We start from the raw sequence: 14,491 nt of genomic DNA, 5'->3' as shown, positions 1-14,491 counted from the left end.
AAGCCCAATGGGCTCTTATGAAGGAGGCGGGTCAAAGTAAAAGCCCAATGGGCTTTTTTTTATTACGGAAATGGGTCAAACCCCAAAGCCCAATGGGCTGTTTTGAAGGAGACGGGTGAAAGTAAAGCCCAATGGAAGAGATTCGCATCTCTCCCTCTCCTTCGTCCTTCCCCACCACACCTTATCCTTCTGCTCCTGCTTCTCCTCCATGGATCCTTCTGATTCTTCCTCCTCCCTTTGAATTCCCCTTATCACACCAAACAAACAAAACCCATCTCAGATTTCAATTTCAAATCTCCATCGCCATCCATGGCTGCTGCTGCTTATGCCTCTGCAAGACCCACTCTCTCCTTCCATCTCTCTCAACCCTCCGTTCCCAGTCCCAGATTCAACTTCAAACCCCCCCTCGTTGCCTTTCCGCCGTTGCAGAGATCGGCGGCGGCGAGACCCATCCCCATTTTCACCCTCAACTCCATCGACGTCTCCAAAGAAGACAAACCCACTTCGGACGACCCGGATTTCGCGGCGGTAGTTGGGGAAGAGGCGGTGGCGGCGGCGGCGGAGGAGAAGTTGGACAGGCGGCGGATGGAGGAGAAATTTGCAGTGCTGAACACGGGGATATATGAGTGCAGGTCGTGTGGGCATAAGTTCGACGAGGCGGTTGGGGATCCGACGTATCCGATAGCGCCGGGGCTGCCGTTCGAGCAGCTGCCGGAGGACTGGCGGTGCCCGACGTGTGGGGCGGCGAAGAGCTTCTTCGAGAGTAAGAGTGTGGAGATAGCGGGGTTTGCTCAGAATCAGCAGTACGGACTTGGAGGGAACACTCTGACTTCAGGTCAGAAGGCAGTGCTCATCTATGGAACCTTGTTCTTCTTCTTTGCTTTGTTCCTCTCTGGCTATTTCTTGCAATGATATGCTTCTTCATGGATCATCAATCAACAGGTAACAATTTCTGTTGTTCTTTTTTTTTTTATTAATAACTATATATATTATTATTATTATTATTATTATAAATAGCTAAATTAATAAAAATACTCATAATATAGTAGTCTCTTAAGGGTAGGTCGTAATTGCTAGCCCGTGAAATTAGAACTTATTTATTTATTTTTATTTGAACTGATTAATTAATTAATTAATTAATTAAACCATATATTAAATAACTCTAAATTTAATATATAATTCCATCTTATATATTATGTACTTAAATGTAATTCTAATGCACAAATTTGTGGAATTTCAGGTGCATTGAGTAAATTGTAAAGGAGATTGTGTATTTTTTTGACAATAAAAACAAATCATACTGTTGAATTATATGTAAAGTTCGCTCTTTAGTTCTTGATCTAAATTTTTTAGAAATCATCACGAATTGAAGCCATTTTCTACCTTGTCAGCTAAATTTTTTTGCTTATTCTTGCATGATTTACACCATTAGCCTATTTTGGTTTCTTTCCTAAAGATTTTTTTTTTTTTTTTTCTCAATTCTTCGAATTTAAACCAACTTGTGAATAATATCTCGATTTTGTACACGAACTGCCAACCTGCAACATTTTATCGTCAAGAACTTCTCGGCTGATAGCATGTGATCCAACCGAATCCATGTTCCTGCTAAGTTCAGTCTAAAAGAGGTTGTGCCAAAGAGTGTTAAACGAGAAGTTGGGTAATTTGGGGGGAAAAACGTGCAAAATAAAATATGATCAATATATAAACTCGATATATACGACTGCTTCGATAAGCACCAAAATAAAATATGATCAATATATAAAACGAGCATCGAACGAAACCAACCATTTCGAGAAGCGCCAAAACAAAATATGACCAATATATAAATTTGTCCGATGGTCTTGTCTCTTAGATCATGCATTGTTTTTCGTTTCTGTTTCTTCGGACAAAGTAAAAAGAAGGTACAAAGATAACCTATTAACTACTCATATCCTGTGTGTTCTGATATATATCCTATATAATCAACATGTCTACTCTACAATTCCTCTTTAAAACCCCAAAGTAAGGTGGGGTATTTCTAGAGGTAAACCTTGTAGATACACAACAACAGTAATGGGATGATGATTCATTGGTACAATATGCACAAAATTCACTAAATGATCTCTTACCGATTTGTTTGATTTGAATCTGTCCTTGCATGCAAATAGTTCCATCTTTATATGTCGTCCCCAGTCGCTAAATAAACGTCACGATGAGAATGCAAGAAGTGATTCCACCAGATGAATGATCAGCTCGCATGACTTGCCCCGAAGCATCTGTTAGGGTGTGACTCGCCCAAATCCATGTTAGGTAAAGGTTGAGGAATACTGCAAATGTCTTTCGTATTTGGGGCAACTTAAACAGCAGCCAAGACGAACCGAACAAACAAGGATTACTGCCTGCTTCCAGAACCTGACCCACTCTGGAATGCTGGAGTCTTTGCTAGATACATTTGTTTCGCTTGCTTCTCGTTGGCTCCTCCTGTAAAACTTTCTTGTTGTCTTGCATACATTATATTTGCAGTTGGCGTTGGCGCTCTATTGATCCATTTGTGTGGTGGTGAAGGAAGAGCGTCAGTAGCCTGGGCAAAATTCTGTTGGTTTGCCGAGTTTCCAACGTTCAGCATCTTTGGCATCATCACGGGAGAAAGACCAGGAATTAACATGTCGAGAGATCGATTCCTCATGCTCTCTTCAATTGTCAAAGCAGACATACCAGTCCTCACATTGTTGTATCGCTCCTGATGCTGTACTCTATCATTTCCACGGGAAATTTGCCTGTTGTCACCTGGCATACCATTTGAAGAGTTGGGATATCTTGGCCTACCTGATGCACCCTGGTAGTTATTATAGTGCCCGTAGGAATAATTTGGATCTTCACCATACCCCGTTTCAAAACCTGAAGATCCAACTTGTCGCGGCCGAGAGAATATAGGCTGTCCCGGGAAATTGCGAGAATAGGGTTGATCAAATAATCCCGACGATGAGCCACCATTAGGTTTGATATTAAGAGTGTTTTTCACAAGACGATGAGCTGCTTCTCCCAAAAGAGGGCCAGCAATAGCTCTAGGTACTTGGGGCCTGAAAAACAGGTGCATTATGAAAAGATAGAACTAATCTTCCCAGAAGTTGAGATGTTCATAGAAAAGGCTCTAGCATGCCAAAATTCTATCCTAATTAAAACTACATATAATTGTGACAACAAGCTTGAAAACTATTCCAGGTGGATTCTTCAAAGTCTGTTAAGAACTTTAAATTTTGATTGTCTTTATACAGTAAAGATGAGGCAAATTTAAGTACACTAACCGTTCTCTGCCATGATAGCGCCGGGAATTATTGTCTTCATGCCATAAGGTAGGGAAAGGTTTGATATCCAAGGAACTTAGAACCTGCAAATACAACAAAGCATCAAGCAATGGGCAAATTTTAAATACCTTAAGCTAATATAGTGGCAAGGGAATCACAACGTGGCATCCTAAAACTAGAAATAGGCTAATAAAAAAATTCCTCACACAATGACAGTGCATACATGATTTACTTTATATTTGTCACATTTATTTCAGAGACGTTATTACTGAAAGGAAATTCAATGAGGCGTTAGGACTCATATCAGACGCACCTTTTTGGGAATGATTACACCCTTTGGAGGTCTAGGGACATGTTCATGCTTCTGAGGATTAAGATAGGTTACATTCCTACAGTTAAATAAAATGATGAGTGAAAGAGAGAGTGAGAGAGATCTGTGTCTCAGATTACCAATGAAAGAAAGACTTACAGGACTTGATTATGCTGGATATCTGGCAAACTACTGATTGGTGATGGAAAAACATTACGGAATACATTTCTCTCACACAACCAGAGGTATCCATTCATCCCACCACTGTAAAATGTACGCAACGAAGGGATCAAACCAGCACATACAGGGACAAATTATCAGTAAGTTATTGAATATATGATGAAACTAAACCTACCTGGCATTCGTGTCAATCACCCAACAAGTTCTTTCACGTGGAGGTAGTTGACTAGCAACTTGGTAATAAGAGAAAACCTGTGCAGACAGTGGATGGGCACAATGTGTATAAAGCAAATCAAGCATCACACTATTCCGATTCTTCTCTTCATCCTGTATGCACCAAATTTGCAGATCACTAATCTCGGCATTGAAAAAGAAACCAGAAGAAATATATTGAAAACGAGTGGCAATTTCTTTTTTCTTTTTTTTTTTTCTTTTTTTTTTTTTTTTAAATTGTGCTTTCGGAATGAAAAATATACAAGGCATAGTGACCGACACCCACAAGGAAGTGTTAATCTTAATCACCTTTCAAACATCCCCATCAAATCTCTCGATCCATCTAAAAAATCTATTTTTTCTCTCAATCCAAATGTTCCACAAAATAACCAAGAAACTAGTTTACTGCAAAACTTTGCCCTACTTCTAAAAAGAGGATTTAGAAGCACCTCCTCCATAAAGGTCTGTCATCTCTATTATAAACCCACCACTGAGCAATCCGAATGGAAAATTCTATCCATCAAAATTTTCCCTAGATGGATACACAAAGGTGGTGGAAATAAAAAGGCTTTAGAATATATAACTGTCGCATGATAGCTCAGCACTGTAAAAATGGTTAATTCCACAATTCCACTAAGGAGCTCAATAAGAATTTCACCATAGCAAAAGTGACCAAATGTCCAGTACTAAAAGCAACAATTATCTTTGAAGGTCTATCAACCAAATTTAGTTTTAATAATCGGAAGACTAAAAGTATATAAATTGCTCTTTAATACCGTTAAAGAGCTCTCAAGTCTCCTAGTTTGAGCAAGCAACTTTCTCTCGTCAATGAAAGGCAATTTGGCAACACCCTGAATTTCAAAAGGGAAAAAGATCCAATGGCTTTCATCAGTTGAACAAATATCGAAAGAGATTCTTGAACAAATATCACTTCACAATATTTTAATTAATAAATAAATAAGCTTCTTGCTCATTAGAAAAAAAAAAAAAAAAAACTATAGTACCTGCCATTGGAAACGCTTTCCATTCATGTCAATCTCAAAATCTATTCACAAAAAACAAACATCATTTGAGGAAAGAGGAAAAATTACAAAAAAAAATCAAAACAAATAGTGATTAATTGATTACCTGAAGGATAAAATTCAAGGATTGGCGATGAATGATCTGTCATCAAGTTTCTGTATTTCTCAGGAAGAGCGGTTGAACTGTATGCATATAAGCATTAGGCAAGATGCATAAAAATGAAGACGGTTGATAAGCTAAACAAGACAATATAAGAGGATATACTGAAAAGAAAATAGAGAATCTTTTGAGACAAAATCATATAAGGATCAGTCTGCCTTTAAGCTTGGTTTTTGGCTTCCAATAAATAGGTCTACTCAAATGAGGAAAGTATTCTGCTGACTCATTTCTTGATTAGCGCCAACAGGAAAAAAAAAAGATTCCAACGTCATTCTTTTGCTGGTTTAGCCTTTAAACTTTTTATGGTTTCAATGGAAAGTGATTTTCACTTCTTGTAAGCAAAATTCAGATATAATTTAATCTTTGTTAAGCAATATATAACTTCAAAAAGACTAGCAGGATAAAATACAAATAATTAAAAGGAAAAAACCTTGCAGCTGGTAGCGTTCCCATCAGTTGATCAAAAGGTTTAAATGGCTCTCCGAGGAAAAAGGTTATCTCCAAATCAGCCAAGTTTTCAAGGTCAGAGGCAAAAGGTGAATAATGGTAAGGATAATACCTGAACCAAAAAAGCAAGTTTCAATAGAAACATTGACAACGTGAGTACTACCCCTTGCCATACAACAAAATACACGAATACCAAACAACTAATATGCCCTCGTTCTTAATTCAATGGTGGTTTTCAATCAAAACTCAAAAACAAATCCGTAGCCAAGACATTGCATGCACCTCGGAAAATTAATGGAAAATTTGAAAACCAAAGAAAATATGGTACTCCGAAGAATACACACATTTGTCACAATAAGGAAATGAATTTTACCATTGCCAAGAGCAAACCCCTGAATAGTAATATCGACAGACCCAACATAAACCCTCCACATACTTCAAGACCTGCACAAAATATGAGCACATCAACTACTTCTGTTCATCAAAACTACTCAAGGGGTAATTATTTCAAGTAATTATTAGTGCTATTTGATAATATTTAAAAAAAAAAATCTGCATCCAATTTAAATAATATTTGCCTATTGTTGATGGATTAAAAGCAATGCTAGCTCTCAATCTATTAAGCTACCAAAATTAGAAATATCTAAAATATTCCACGTAAGGAATCCAAAAAGGTTCAAGCCCATCACCTTTAGGACCTTGGTTGAATCTAAAAGCTTTCACCACTAATGTACAACACTTGGGATAAACTTATCGACGGTACAGTGCTGGAAAAACAAATCAAAGGCTAGCGCTAAATTAATATTATCTACATATTAAACATTATTCAGGAGTCTTCAGGTTTAGTGGTAGGTAAACCATGGTTTAACCTTACGATTCTGGGAGGATGTATGGTTGGAGACTACTCAATAATATTCTTTCCCTGCCCTAAATAGGTAGGGGAATAGCAAGAATTCAAAGATGTTTGGAGTATAAATTTTGGAGAGGACGAGACCCACTAAGAATTACATCCTCCAGTAAATAGACAAATAATAATAATAATAATAATTATTATTATTATTATTATTACTATTATTATTACTATTATTATATTAATGACGCAAGCACAAGGAATGGACTTACCACATCTTGTTTTATTTCAGCAATGTTTTCTGAGTTAGCATTGAACTTCTCAGCATAATACCTCTCCTTGTATCCAGGCTCCCCTAACTTGATCTGGAAAAAGGGAAATGGAAAAGAACACAAGACCCATATTTAGACGTCTATCAAAACATATGCATTTCAAACACCCTAAGCCTTCCAATTCAAAAAAATCTAAAAAGGAGGAATTTGTTGATCCTTTCAATTCATGGGACCATAAAAATGCCTCACGCATACACACACACACGCACAGAATTCCTATCCAATTGATATGACTGCTCTGTAATATTTTATACAACTAGGCAACTAAAACCAATAATTAAGAAGAAGCAAAGCATTCTCTTCCTACATTTTACGGTGCTCTGCTTGTTCTAAACTGATGAAGCCTATGCTAGCTTCATCCAAATTCTGCACCAACTTCTTTCTGGATTTAATGATAAGAAAAACTTATCTATCACTTGGCTTGTAAAAATAAAATTTCTCAAAATACTCCAGTAAAAAACATAGCTTACATCTTATAAACAATTTACACATTAGTTCTTTTACGATAACATAGACATAATGCATAAGTGGGACCAAATAGATCCCTGGTCCCTTTTATCCCAGTGAACTTTCCTACCAGTCAATCCTACTCATGTCCATCCATCTATGAAAGATTCTTAAACCAAGTCTTCAATAAAATCACGGTGGGAATGAAAAACTAATATGCATAAGAGTATGGGTGGAGCCAAGAAGGAAGAAGTGAGGCAGTTGCACTTGCACCCCATAAGGGGCCAGCCTAATTGTTAAGACAAAAGACTCCAGAGCTCATTGTATAATAGCTAATGGTAAGACTTCAATTACTAATGTGAAGGCAAAAGACTTCAGGGCTCTTTTTCTCATTAAAAAAAATGGTAAGACTTAAATTAGTTTCAGTTTAGAGGGTAAAACATTATTTCTCATCAATTAAAAAGAATCTTCAAGTTTTACAATTGAGGGTCCAAGGACAATTAAGAAGTTTTAATACCACAAATTGGGTTTATGTCTAAATGCTTCATCATGTTTTTTTTTTTTTTTTTTTTTTTTTTTTTTGTCCCATTGTTCATACAGAGAGCACACTTGGAGGAATTGTTGTAATCTTAGGTTGCTCGTGGATTAATAATCTGAAGGCTAAGGACAGCATATTTGTCTTCTTTGCAGGTATGGTTTCAGAAGGAAATCAAAATTCATTCCGGTCAACCTTTGTAAAAATTCCATCTCTGGAATTTGGGTTGAAAAAATAAAAGGATCTTTGACAACTATGTGCTCCTTGGGACGAAAGCTTTGAGATGATCAAAGTTCATGCGCCTTCTTGGTGTTCTACCAAAACTTTTTTTAATTAATTCTATCACTGGGATTAACTCTAATTTGCTGCCAATGCAAAATACATTCAAAATTTTGAAAAGAAAAATTATATAGACAATAGGCATACACAATACAAATAACATTCAGACCAAAAGAACAACCCCTTTCCTGCCCGCCACCTCTTAATAAAAACACATGCACAAATTATAGGCAAAATCTTATTTCAAGTGTGAACATGAGGCAAGAAGTAATATCCAGAGAGGAATAAGGACATATATTGGCCAGATATCTTGCATCAAATAATTGTAAACTCAAGCACTTCAATCAAGACTAACAGGCTAGTAATAATCATATAACCATTAAACCATTAAAAAATGAATAAGTATATGAATACATACAAAACCATTAAGAAATAAACGTGCTAACTAAGACCTTGTCAATTGTTGGAACTGGGGGCGCAGGACCATTCTCTCTTCTAGCTCTACCTCTCATTTCTTCATTATTCTCTTGTGCCTGCTGATCAGCATATTGTATCAGATACTTTTCATCCATGGATACCAATATATTGATTGTGAAAGATATAAATAGCTAGATACTAAAGATTAGAGTATGGAAAGATATACACATGTGGTAGATAAAGACGTGACATTAATACCTTAAGATACAAATCTTCAAAAGGATACAAAAGATGCAATGTAAGATTTTTCAAAAACAATAATCTTTTTTATGTGAAGCTAATGAAATGCACACCTAAGATCTCATCTGTATTTCCATTGGCGGGCAAGTTTAATAAACATAAGGATGCTGGTCCGGTTGATTACAAAAGTGTTCTTCAAGTAGAAAAAATAAATGACGGTGATGAAGAAGAAGAAAAGGTAGCAACAAAATTCTTTACTTTTTTTTTTTTTTTTTTTTTTTTTTTTGATAAGAACAAAATTCTTTACTTTTGAAAGCCCAAAGAGAAGTATCCAAATACATTCAACCGAAAGTGTAACAAGATTCAAATGAGTCTCTGCTATTAGCAACAAATTCAAAAGCATTATTGGCTATTCAAGTTTTTTTTACTAATCACAAATAAATAAATTAATTATAATCTTTATACTTCAAGAAAATAAAATTATTTAGGCATAAGAAATCTTGTAAAACCTCGAGAAATAGTATAGGTTTTCTTTAAAGCTACTAGAATCTAGCAAAACATGTTCATGTCCTTAAAGTATGCCTTCTGAGGGATATGAGAATCTTTGAAAGAACCTAGGAGGACAATCTATTGAATTCAAACGATACTCTAACTTCAAAGAATCAAGTGTGAGGTAATCAAAAAGGTCATCCAAGTACAAGATATTAGCATCAAAACAAATGCATCATACAACAGATGGCTGTGCAGTTAGTAAACCAAGGGGTGACTTTGTAAGTCACGTTAGGCTAATATATATGTTTCTTATCTCCATCCTTTTTGTATCTTCCTCTCAAATTTTCAATGACCAAATGAAATTTTGTTCCATACGTATTCCATAAGGTAGACTCTATTATTGTCATGTTTCCGTTTAAAATTTCTACTGCCCTCCTTCCAAACTCCAACAGATCTCTACCTCCAGACCACTCGATCCAGAAGTGCTCAATGTTTGATGGAAAACTTGAGAAGACATTATAACTATAAATATAAGCAAGCATCATGCAAATTATTGCGCCACAAGTTTAAAGGAAACAAACTTAATGTTTACTGGATTTTCTGTAGCGACCCATACCCGGGATTCTGAATCCGGATTTTGGCACCTAATGGCCCCGGCATTCCTTTGCAACCCTACGACATGGCCACATTACCTACTCCTCGCTTCTTAAGAATGAAGACTCTCCTCACAAACCAATACGAGTCCTTCCAGCATGCTTTGTCATCACTCACATGCATCCCAAAAATATTTCTAGAAGGTCACCCAACATAGAATTGCTCCAAGTAAAACATGTTTAACCATGGAGTTCTTATGATTGAGCCATCGAAAAGAAAAGTACACCTTGTTGGTAATAGGTAGTGGTTTGCAATTATTTTAAGCCTTTCTTAGCTAAGTTATCCTACCCTCATGATACCTCTCATTCTGATGTAGCCTCCGTTCATTCATGTACCCCTCCTTTACTCGAGTGTCACATTTTTTAGTTTTCATATTAATGAACAACAAATTTAAAGGAAACAAACTTATTGTTTACTACATATTTTATAGGTTTCAGTCTTCATCGGGATAGGTCGAGGATGTGTCGGAACTGAGCACTAACTAAACTAAGCAAAACAAATAGTAGATAAGATTCAAAATGCTCTGAACGATAACAGGCAGAACAAGAGATAGCACAAGACCTGCTGAATTCGGGCTCTTTTTTGAAAGATTTGTTCTTCGTGTGCAGATACAGCTTGGATAAAATGCTCCACTTTATCTAACATAACCTAATAAGTTCACAGGAAAAAAAAGATGTTCAGAATAGAGCTTGATTATTATACACACGCACACACAAAATATTTCACAAGAGAGAAGAAAAGTGAGAAAGTAACAGGAAAGAGTTCCACGATGCATAACCCTTAACAATCAATTGAAAGAACTCCATGATGCGTGGAATATCCTAGCTGCCCCACTTCAAAGAATAAAGAGCAAGCAAAATGAAATTCTCCCATACCTAAGATTATTTTCTTTTTAACAATAGATATATAGCATACCATAAATCCAAAAAAAGGAGGAATACACAGATTTGACAAGGAAATAGGAATCAAATCCCGAAGCCTCAAAAAGGGGACTCTATACATGTAAAAAAATGGAGTGTTATAAAACAACACTCTTATTGATCATTATATAAACAATATGATGAGGAGATGGTAGATTATTTCAACCCAGCACAATGGCACTTTACAGAATTATCTAATTGAGAAAGAAAAAAATAGCTACTTTTCAATTCCAATGAGCAGCATATAAGATTTGAACTTTAGCTCTGAAAATACACAAGGTTGACACATTAAAGCAAGAGAAAAGGTTATTAAGAAGTAGAAAAAATGGTAGACATACGTTAGAAACGAGCAATAAGTTCAGATGAAATCCTACTTCCAAAGGAAAAATATGTCAGCAACGGTGATCAAGTTTGCAAGAAATAAGAATAGACCATTACCTCACCCGCGTCAGTAAGATAACCACCCATAGCAGGAAACTCCTTTCTATATATGTGCATCAGCAAATTAATAGCACCCTGAACCAGAAAATTAAGTCATGATACGATTGTTAAAGATAAAAATTATGGAAAAGAGGCAGTATATGACTTTACAGCCCTCAAAGCACTGAACTTGGGTATTTAGCCATTTAGGAAACAAAGAAATAACAGTATGCTCCTTGTAAACAGCTAGATCCCCTTACCTCTCTTATCTCCAAGGTTGGCATATGTGGAAGAAAATCGTTGCCAACAAAGAAACACAAAAACACAAAATCATCCACTATTCGCTCGAAATCAACCTCAAAAGGTGGATTGGGAATGTCCAATTCATACTGCAAGTATTCTCGTAAAACCCAAATGTTGAGAAACTGCACAGGGAGTACATCATGTCAGATACAGCAAGACATACTAAATAAGATACATTGAACCTTTGAAATCAAGATAACATATTCTCCAACCTGATATTTCTTTTTATGAATTGGAGTTTCATCGGCTGCATTCCAATCTTCTGGACCATCAGACTTTCCACGACACTCAGCTGCAAAATGACCAACTTTGCCACAATTGAAACATTTTTCCTGTTGCCCTGGTAGCATTATTACCTGCACGACTAATGTGTGTATTCAGTAATCGATCAATTTGAAGCAGGAGATCAGCTAGAAGTTAGAAACACATAACCACTCATAAGACAGTCAACTGACCTCTCTTAAAATTGAAAAGTGAATCTCGTGTGTTGCTAGACTAAGCATAATCAGATCTGCATCCTGAAATTAATACACAAAAACAGGAATTATAATGTAATAACTCTTTCTGCGCACACAGCCAAGAAGCATTAAAGAAAAGGAAAATATGAAAACCTAAGATAGAAGTCACTCACCAGACCGTACAGACAATGTCGAGTGTTTGGATCAAAACCAGGCAAATTGCGTTGTAGCCGAATGTATGACATAATTTTGTGCTCTCCCTCGCCAGGAACATTTGAATCAGATAGAATAACCTTCAAATAATCATCGAATGCATCCCCATAAATAAACATAGAGAGAGAAAGTATCCTGAAAGCCAGAGGTATAAAAGGTGGAAGATACAGAAAGGATTACTCCACCAATAAGGAATTATCCAATCTTTAAGCCAATTGAAGATGAAAGAATGAGAAGAACAAAAATGTTCCAATCATACCTTCGTAAACCTCCACCCTGGGTTGTTATTTAATCTTGAATGCGCATAATACTGAAGTGCTACGGAGAGCACTGCCATAAATTGAGTTCCGGGAGTGATGACATTAGAGTCACATGTTTCGGGCTTCTCCTTAGGTAATAAGCTTTGCCCATCAGCTTCAAACGCTTTTCTTAATCTTTCTTCTTCAGCTTCCTAACACGTGCAGAGCAAAAAGTAATTAAGATTCCTTCAGTGATCATAAACATACATGATGATAGATGGCATATAAGCAGTCTCACGGCCTCGGCAGCATCTTTTGCAGCTCTGAAACGCCGAGAACGTTGCTGATTCATTTTAGCTCTAGGTGCAACACCATCTGCCAAATTCTAAGATTATTAAAATAGACCTTGCATATAGAGAACAGAAATGCTACAAGAACCTAAAATATTTCATACCAATTGCCATGTAAAGAACCTTTCTTGGCCGAACCAATGAGAAGAGATGGTCAATGTAATCGAAAATGGATTTAAATACATCGTCGTATGTAGCTGGTGGAGGCTGAACATGTAAATCAAACACAAATCATCAGCAACAAATTTCAACAATTCTTACAGAAAATAAATCTAAGATGGAGGCCGATTCAGTAGCGTCACTCGTCAGCATTCCTAATAGTCCAAATCAAAACCACGTCTATTCACAATTCTTTATGCCTTACAATTTTTTAATTCGGAAAGTAAATTTTCATTTCGAGAAAAAAAAAAAACCATGCGTTGTTCTCATGCCTCAAAAACCATCAGAGTATAGTTTAAGCAGCATTTTGATCGACACTGGTAACTTTTCATTTCTAAATCAAATTTACTTCGCTTTGTGGGAAAAAAAAACGACGATATCTGATATCCAGACTCCGCATTAGACAAATTCCCACGCCAGAGACCACAAGCTAGAATTTAAGACAGAGAATTATCCATTTCAACATCTAAATTTCGCAAAACCCTCCAAACACTCTGATATTCTGCCAACACTGCGCTACTCTACGAGACATCCAAACACATATACATCAAAGAAACTCAAGCTTGGCCACATAATGCAACCATAAGGCTCATTTCCCCTCGCAAACCAATCCCATTACAATCTCAAAACTGAAGCCAATGTAAAGGAGGTCAAGAACTGAATACCTTGCCTTCAGGATGAAAGCACGGATGAATTATGCCATTCATATCCAAATACAAGTTGTCAAACTCCATTCCATTAGGGTTAGGCTTGGAGACGTCGATCGGCAAGACGACCCCGTTGGGGCCATCAACTGGCTCTTCCTCGACCACATCGGCGATCGACCGGGGGTACCGGTCGGCAAGCCACCGGTAGAAGGCAGGGACACCCATGGCCGCTGGAGCTCCGGCGAGTCAGTTCAGAGAAGAGGGAATTTCAAGATCTGTAAAAAGCTTCTATTGCAGACAAGTTAAGGTACGGATGCTTCCGCAAACAAAGAGACGATGGGGAAATTGGAACGTGTTTGGAAACGAAGATTGTGTGTCCTTATCGTTGATAACTATTTCCTTTCACCATTTTTCATTTGTTTGCAATTTTTACCTAACCTTTTTACCAAATGATTTTAAGATTATTTTATTTTACTTTTAGTGAATATGAAATAAAAAAAATTACAATAAATTTAGAGTTTATCGTAAAAATTAATATATTTGCAACGTATTAAATTCTTAATTAGATCTTCTAAAAAAATAATCTAGCAGATATTGTCTGTTTTTGCTCGTTATCCTCGTCAGCATCACAATTTTAAAACGTGTCTAATAGGAAGAAGTTTCTACACCCTTATAAGGAATGTTTCGGATCTCACAATCCACCCCCTTGGAAGTCGAGTGTCCTCGCTGACACACCGCTCAGTGTCTGGCTCTGATATCATTTATAACCGTACAAGCCTAACGCTAGCAGATATTGTTCGCTTTGGCTCGTTACATTTCGTCATTAGTCTAACAGTTCTAAAACGTGTCTAATGGGATAATGATTTCACACTCTTATAAGAATGTTTCATTCCCCTCTTCAACCGATGTGAGGTCTCACA

At 36.7% G+C, this 14,491-nt stretch overlaps 2 protein-coding genes across 4 annotated transcripts; one reads left to right on the top strand and one right to left on the bottom strand.

Annotated features, from left to right (window-relative positions):
* The first annotated feature begins 159 nt into the window (after window positions 1–159).
* LOC111805157 (Rubredoxin-like superfamily protein) lies at window positions 160–1,337 on the top strand. The gene is made up of 2 exons (XM_023690076.2): window positions 160–942; window positions 1,241–1,337. Exon 1 carries the CDS (start codon window positions 310–312, stop codon window positions 910–912), a length of 603 nt encoding a protein of 200 aa, XP_023545844.2. The 5' UTR covers window positions 160–309; the 3' UTR covers window positions 913–942; window positions 1,241–1,337.
* Window positions 1,338–1,787: 450 nt separating this feature from the next.
* Window positions 1,788–13,910, bottom strand: XRN4 (exoribonuclease 4). Of its 3 annotated transcripts, none has more exons than XM_087128165.1 (22): window positions 13,590–13,910; window positions 12,870–12,972; window positions 12,714–12,790; window positions 12,436–12,627; window positions 12,137–12,256; window positions 11,961–12,023; window positions 11,718–11,861; window positions 11,463–11,627; window positions 11,221–11,298; window positions 10,424–10,510; window positions 8,512–8,595; window positions 6,739–6,831; window positions 5,990–6,060; window positions 5,600–5,728; window positions 5,116–5,192; window positions 4,992–5,032; window positions 4,764–4,838; window positions 3,950–4,101; window positions 3,754–3,858; window positions 3,598–3,673; window positions 3,285–3,367; window positions 1,788–3,059 (listed from the first exon to the last, which is right to left on the bottom strand). In XM_087128165.1, exons 1-22 carry the CDS (start codon window positions 13,794–13,796, stop codon window positions 2,372–2,374), a joined length of 2,910 nt encoding a protein of 969 aa, XP_086984291.1. In that variant the 5' UTR covers window positions 13,797–13,910; the 3' UTR covers window positions 1,788–2,371. The 3 variants fall into 3 exon arrangements, with proteins under 3 accessions (XP_086984291.1, XP_086984292.1, XP_086984293.1); XM_087128166.1 differs by having other exon boundaries at window positions 8,512–8,592; window positions 13,590–13,909; XM_087128167.1 differs by lacking the exons at window positions 12,714–12,790; window positions 12,870–12,972; window positions 13,590–13,910 and having other exon boundaries at window positions 12,137–12,311; window positions 12,436–12,576.
* Window positions 13,911–14,491: the final 581 nt, after the last annotated feature.

The sequence above is a fragment of the Cucurbita pepo genome, chromosome 11 (assembly GCF_057944985.1).
Source record: "Cucurbita pepo subsp. pepo isolate OVF chromosome 11, ASM5794498v1, whole genome shotgun sequence".
Classification (NCBI taxonomy): Eukaryota; Viridiplantae; Streptophyta; class Magnoliopsida; order Cucurbitales; family Cucurbitaceae; genus Cucurbita; species Cucurbita pepo.
This window is presented reverse-complemented; position numbering and strand designations above follow the sequence as displayed.

Bases quoted from the DNA above. Each gene is read 5' to 3' on its own strand.
- XRN4 (XM_087128165.1), bottom strand. From the start codon at position 13,796: ATGGGTGTCCCTGCCTTCTACCGGTGGCTTGCCGACCGGTACCCCCGG. The intron at 5,193-5,599 runs GTTTTTTCCTTT...ATATGCATACAG, and splicing joins GGAACGCTACCAGCTGCAAG to TTCAACCGCTCTTCCTGAGA. The intron at 4,839-4,991 runs GTACTATAGTTT...TTTGAAATTCAG, and splicing joins GAAAGCGTTTCCAATGGCAG to GGTGTTGCCAAATTGCCTTT.
- LOC111805157 (XM_023690076.2), top strand. From the start codon at position 310: ATGGCTGCTGCTGCTTATGCCTCTGCAAGACCCACTCTCTCCTTCCAT.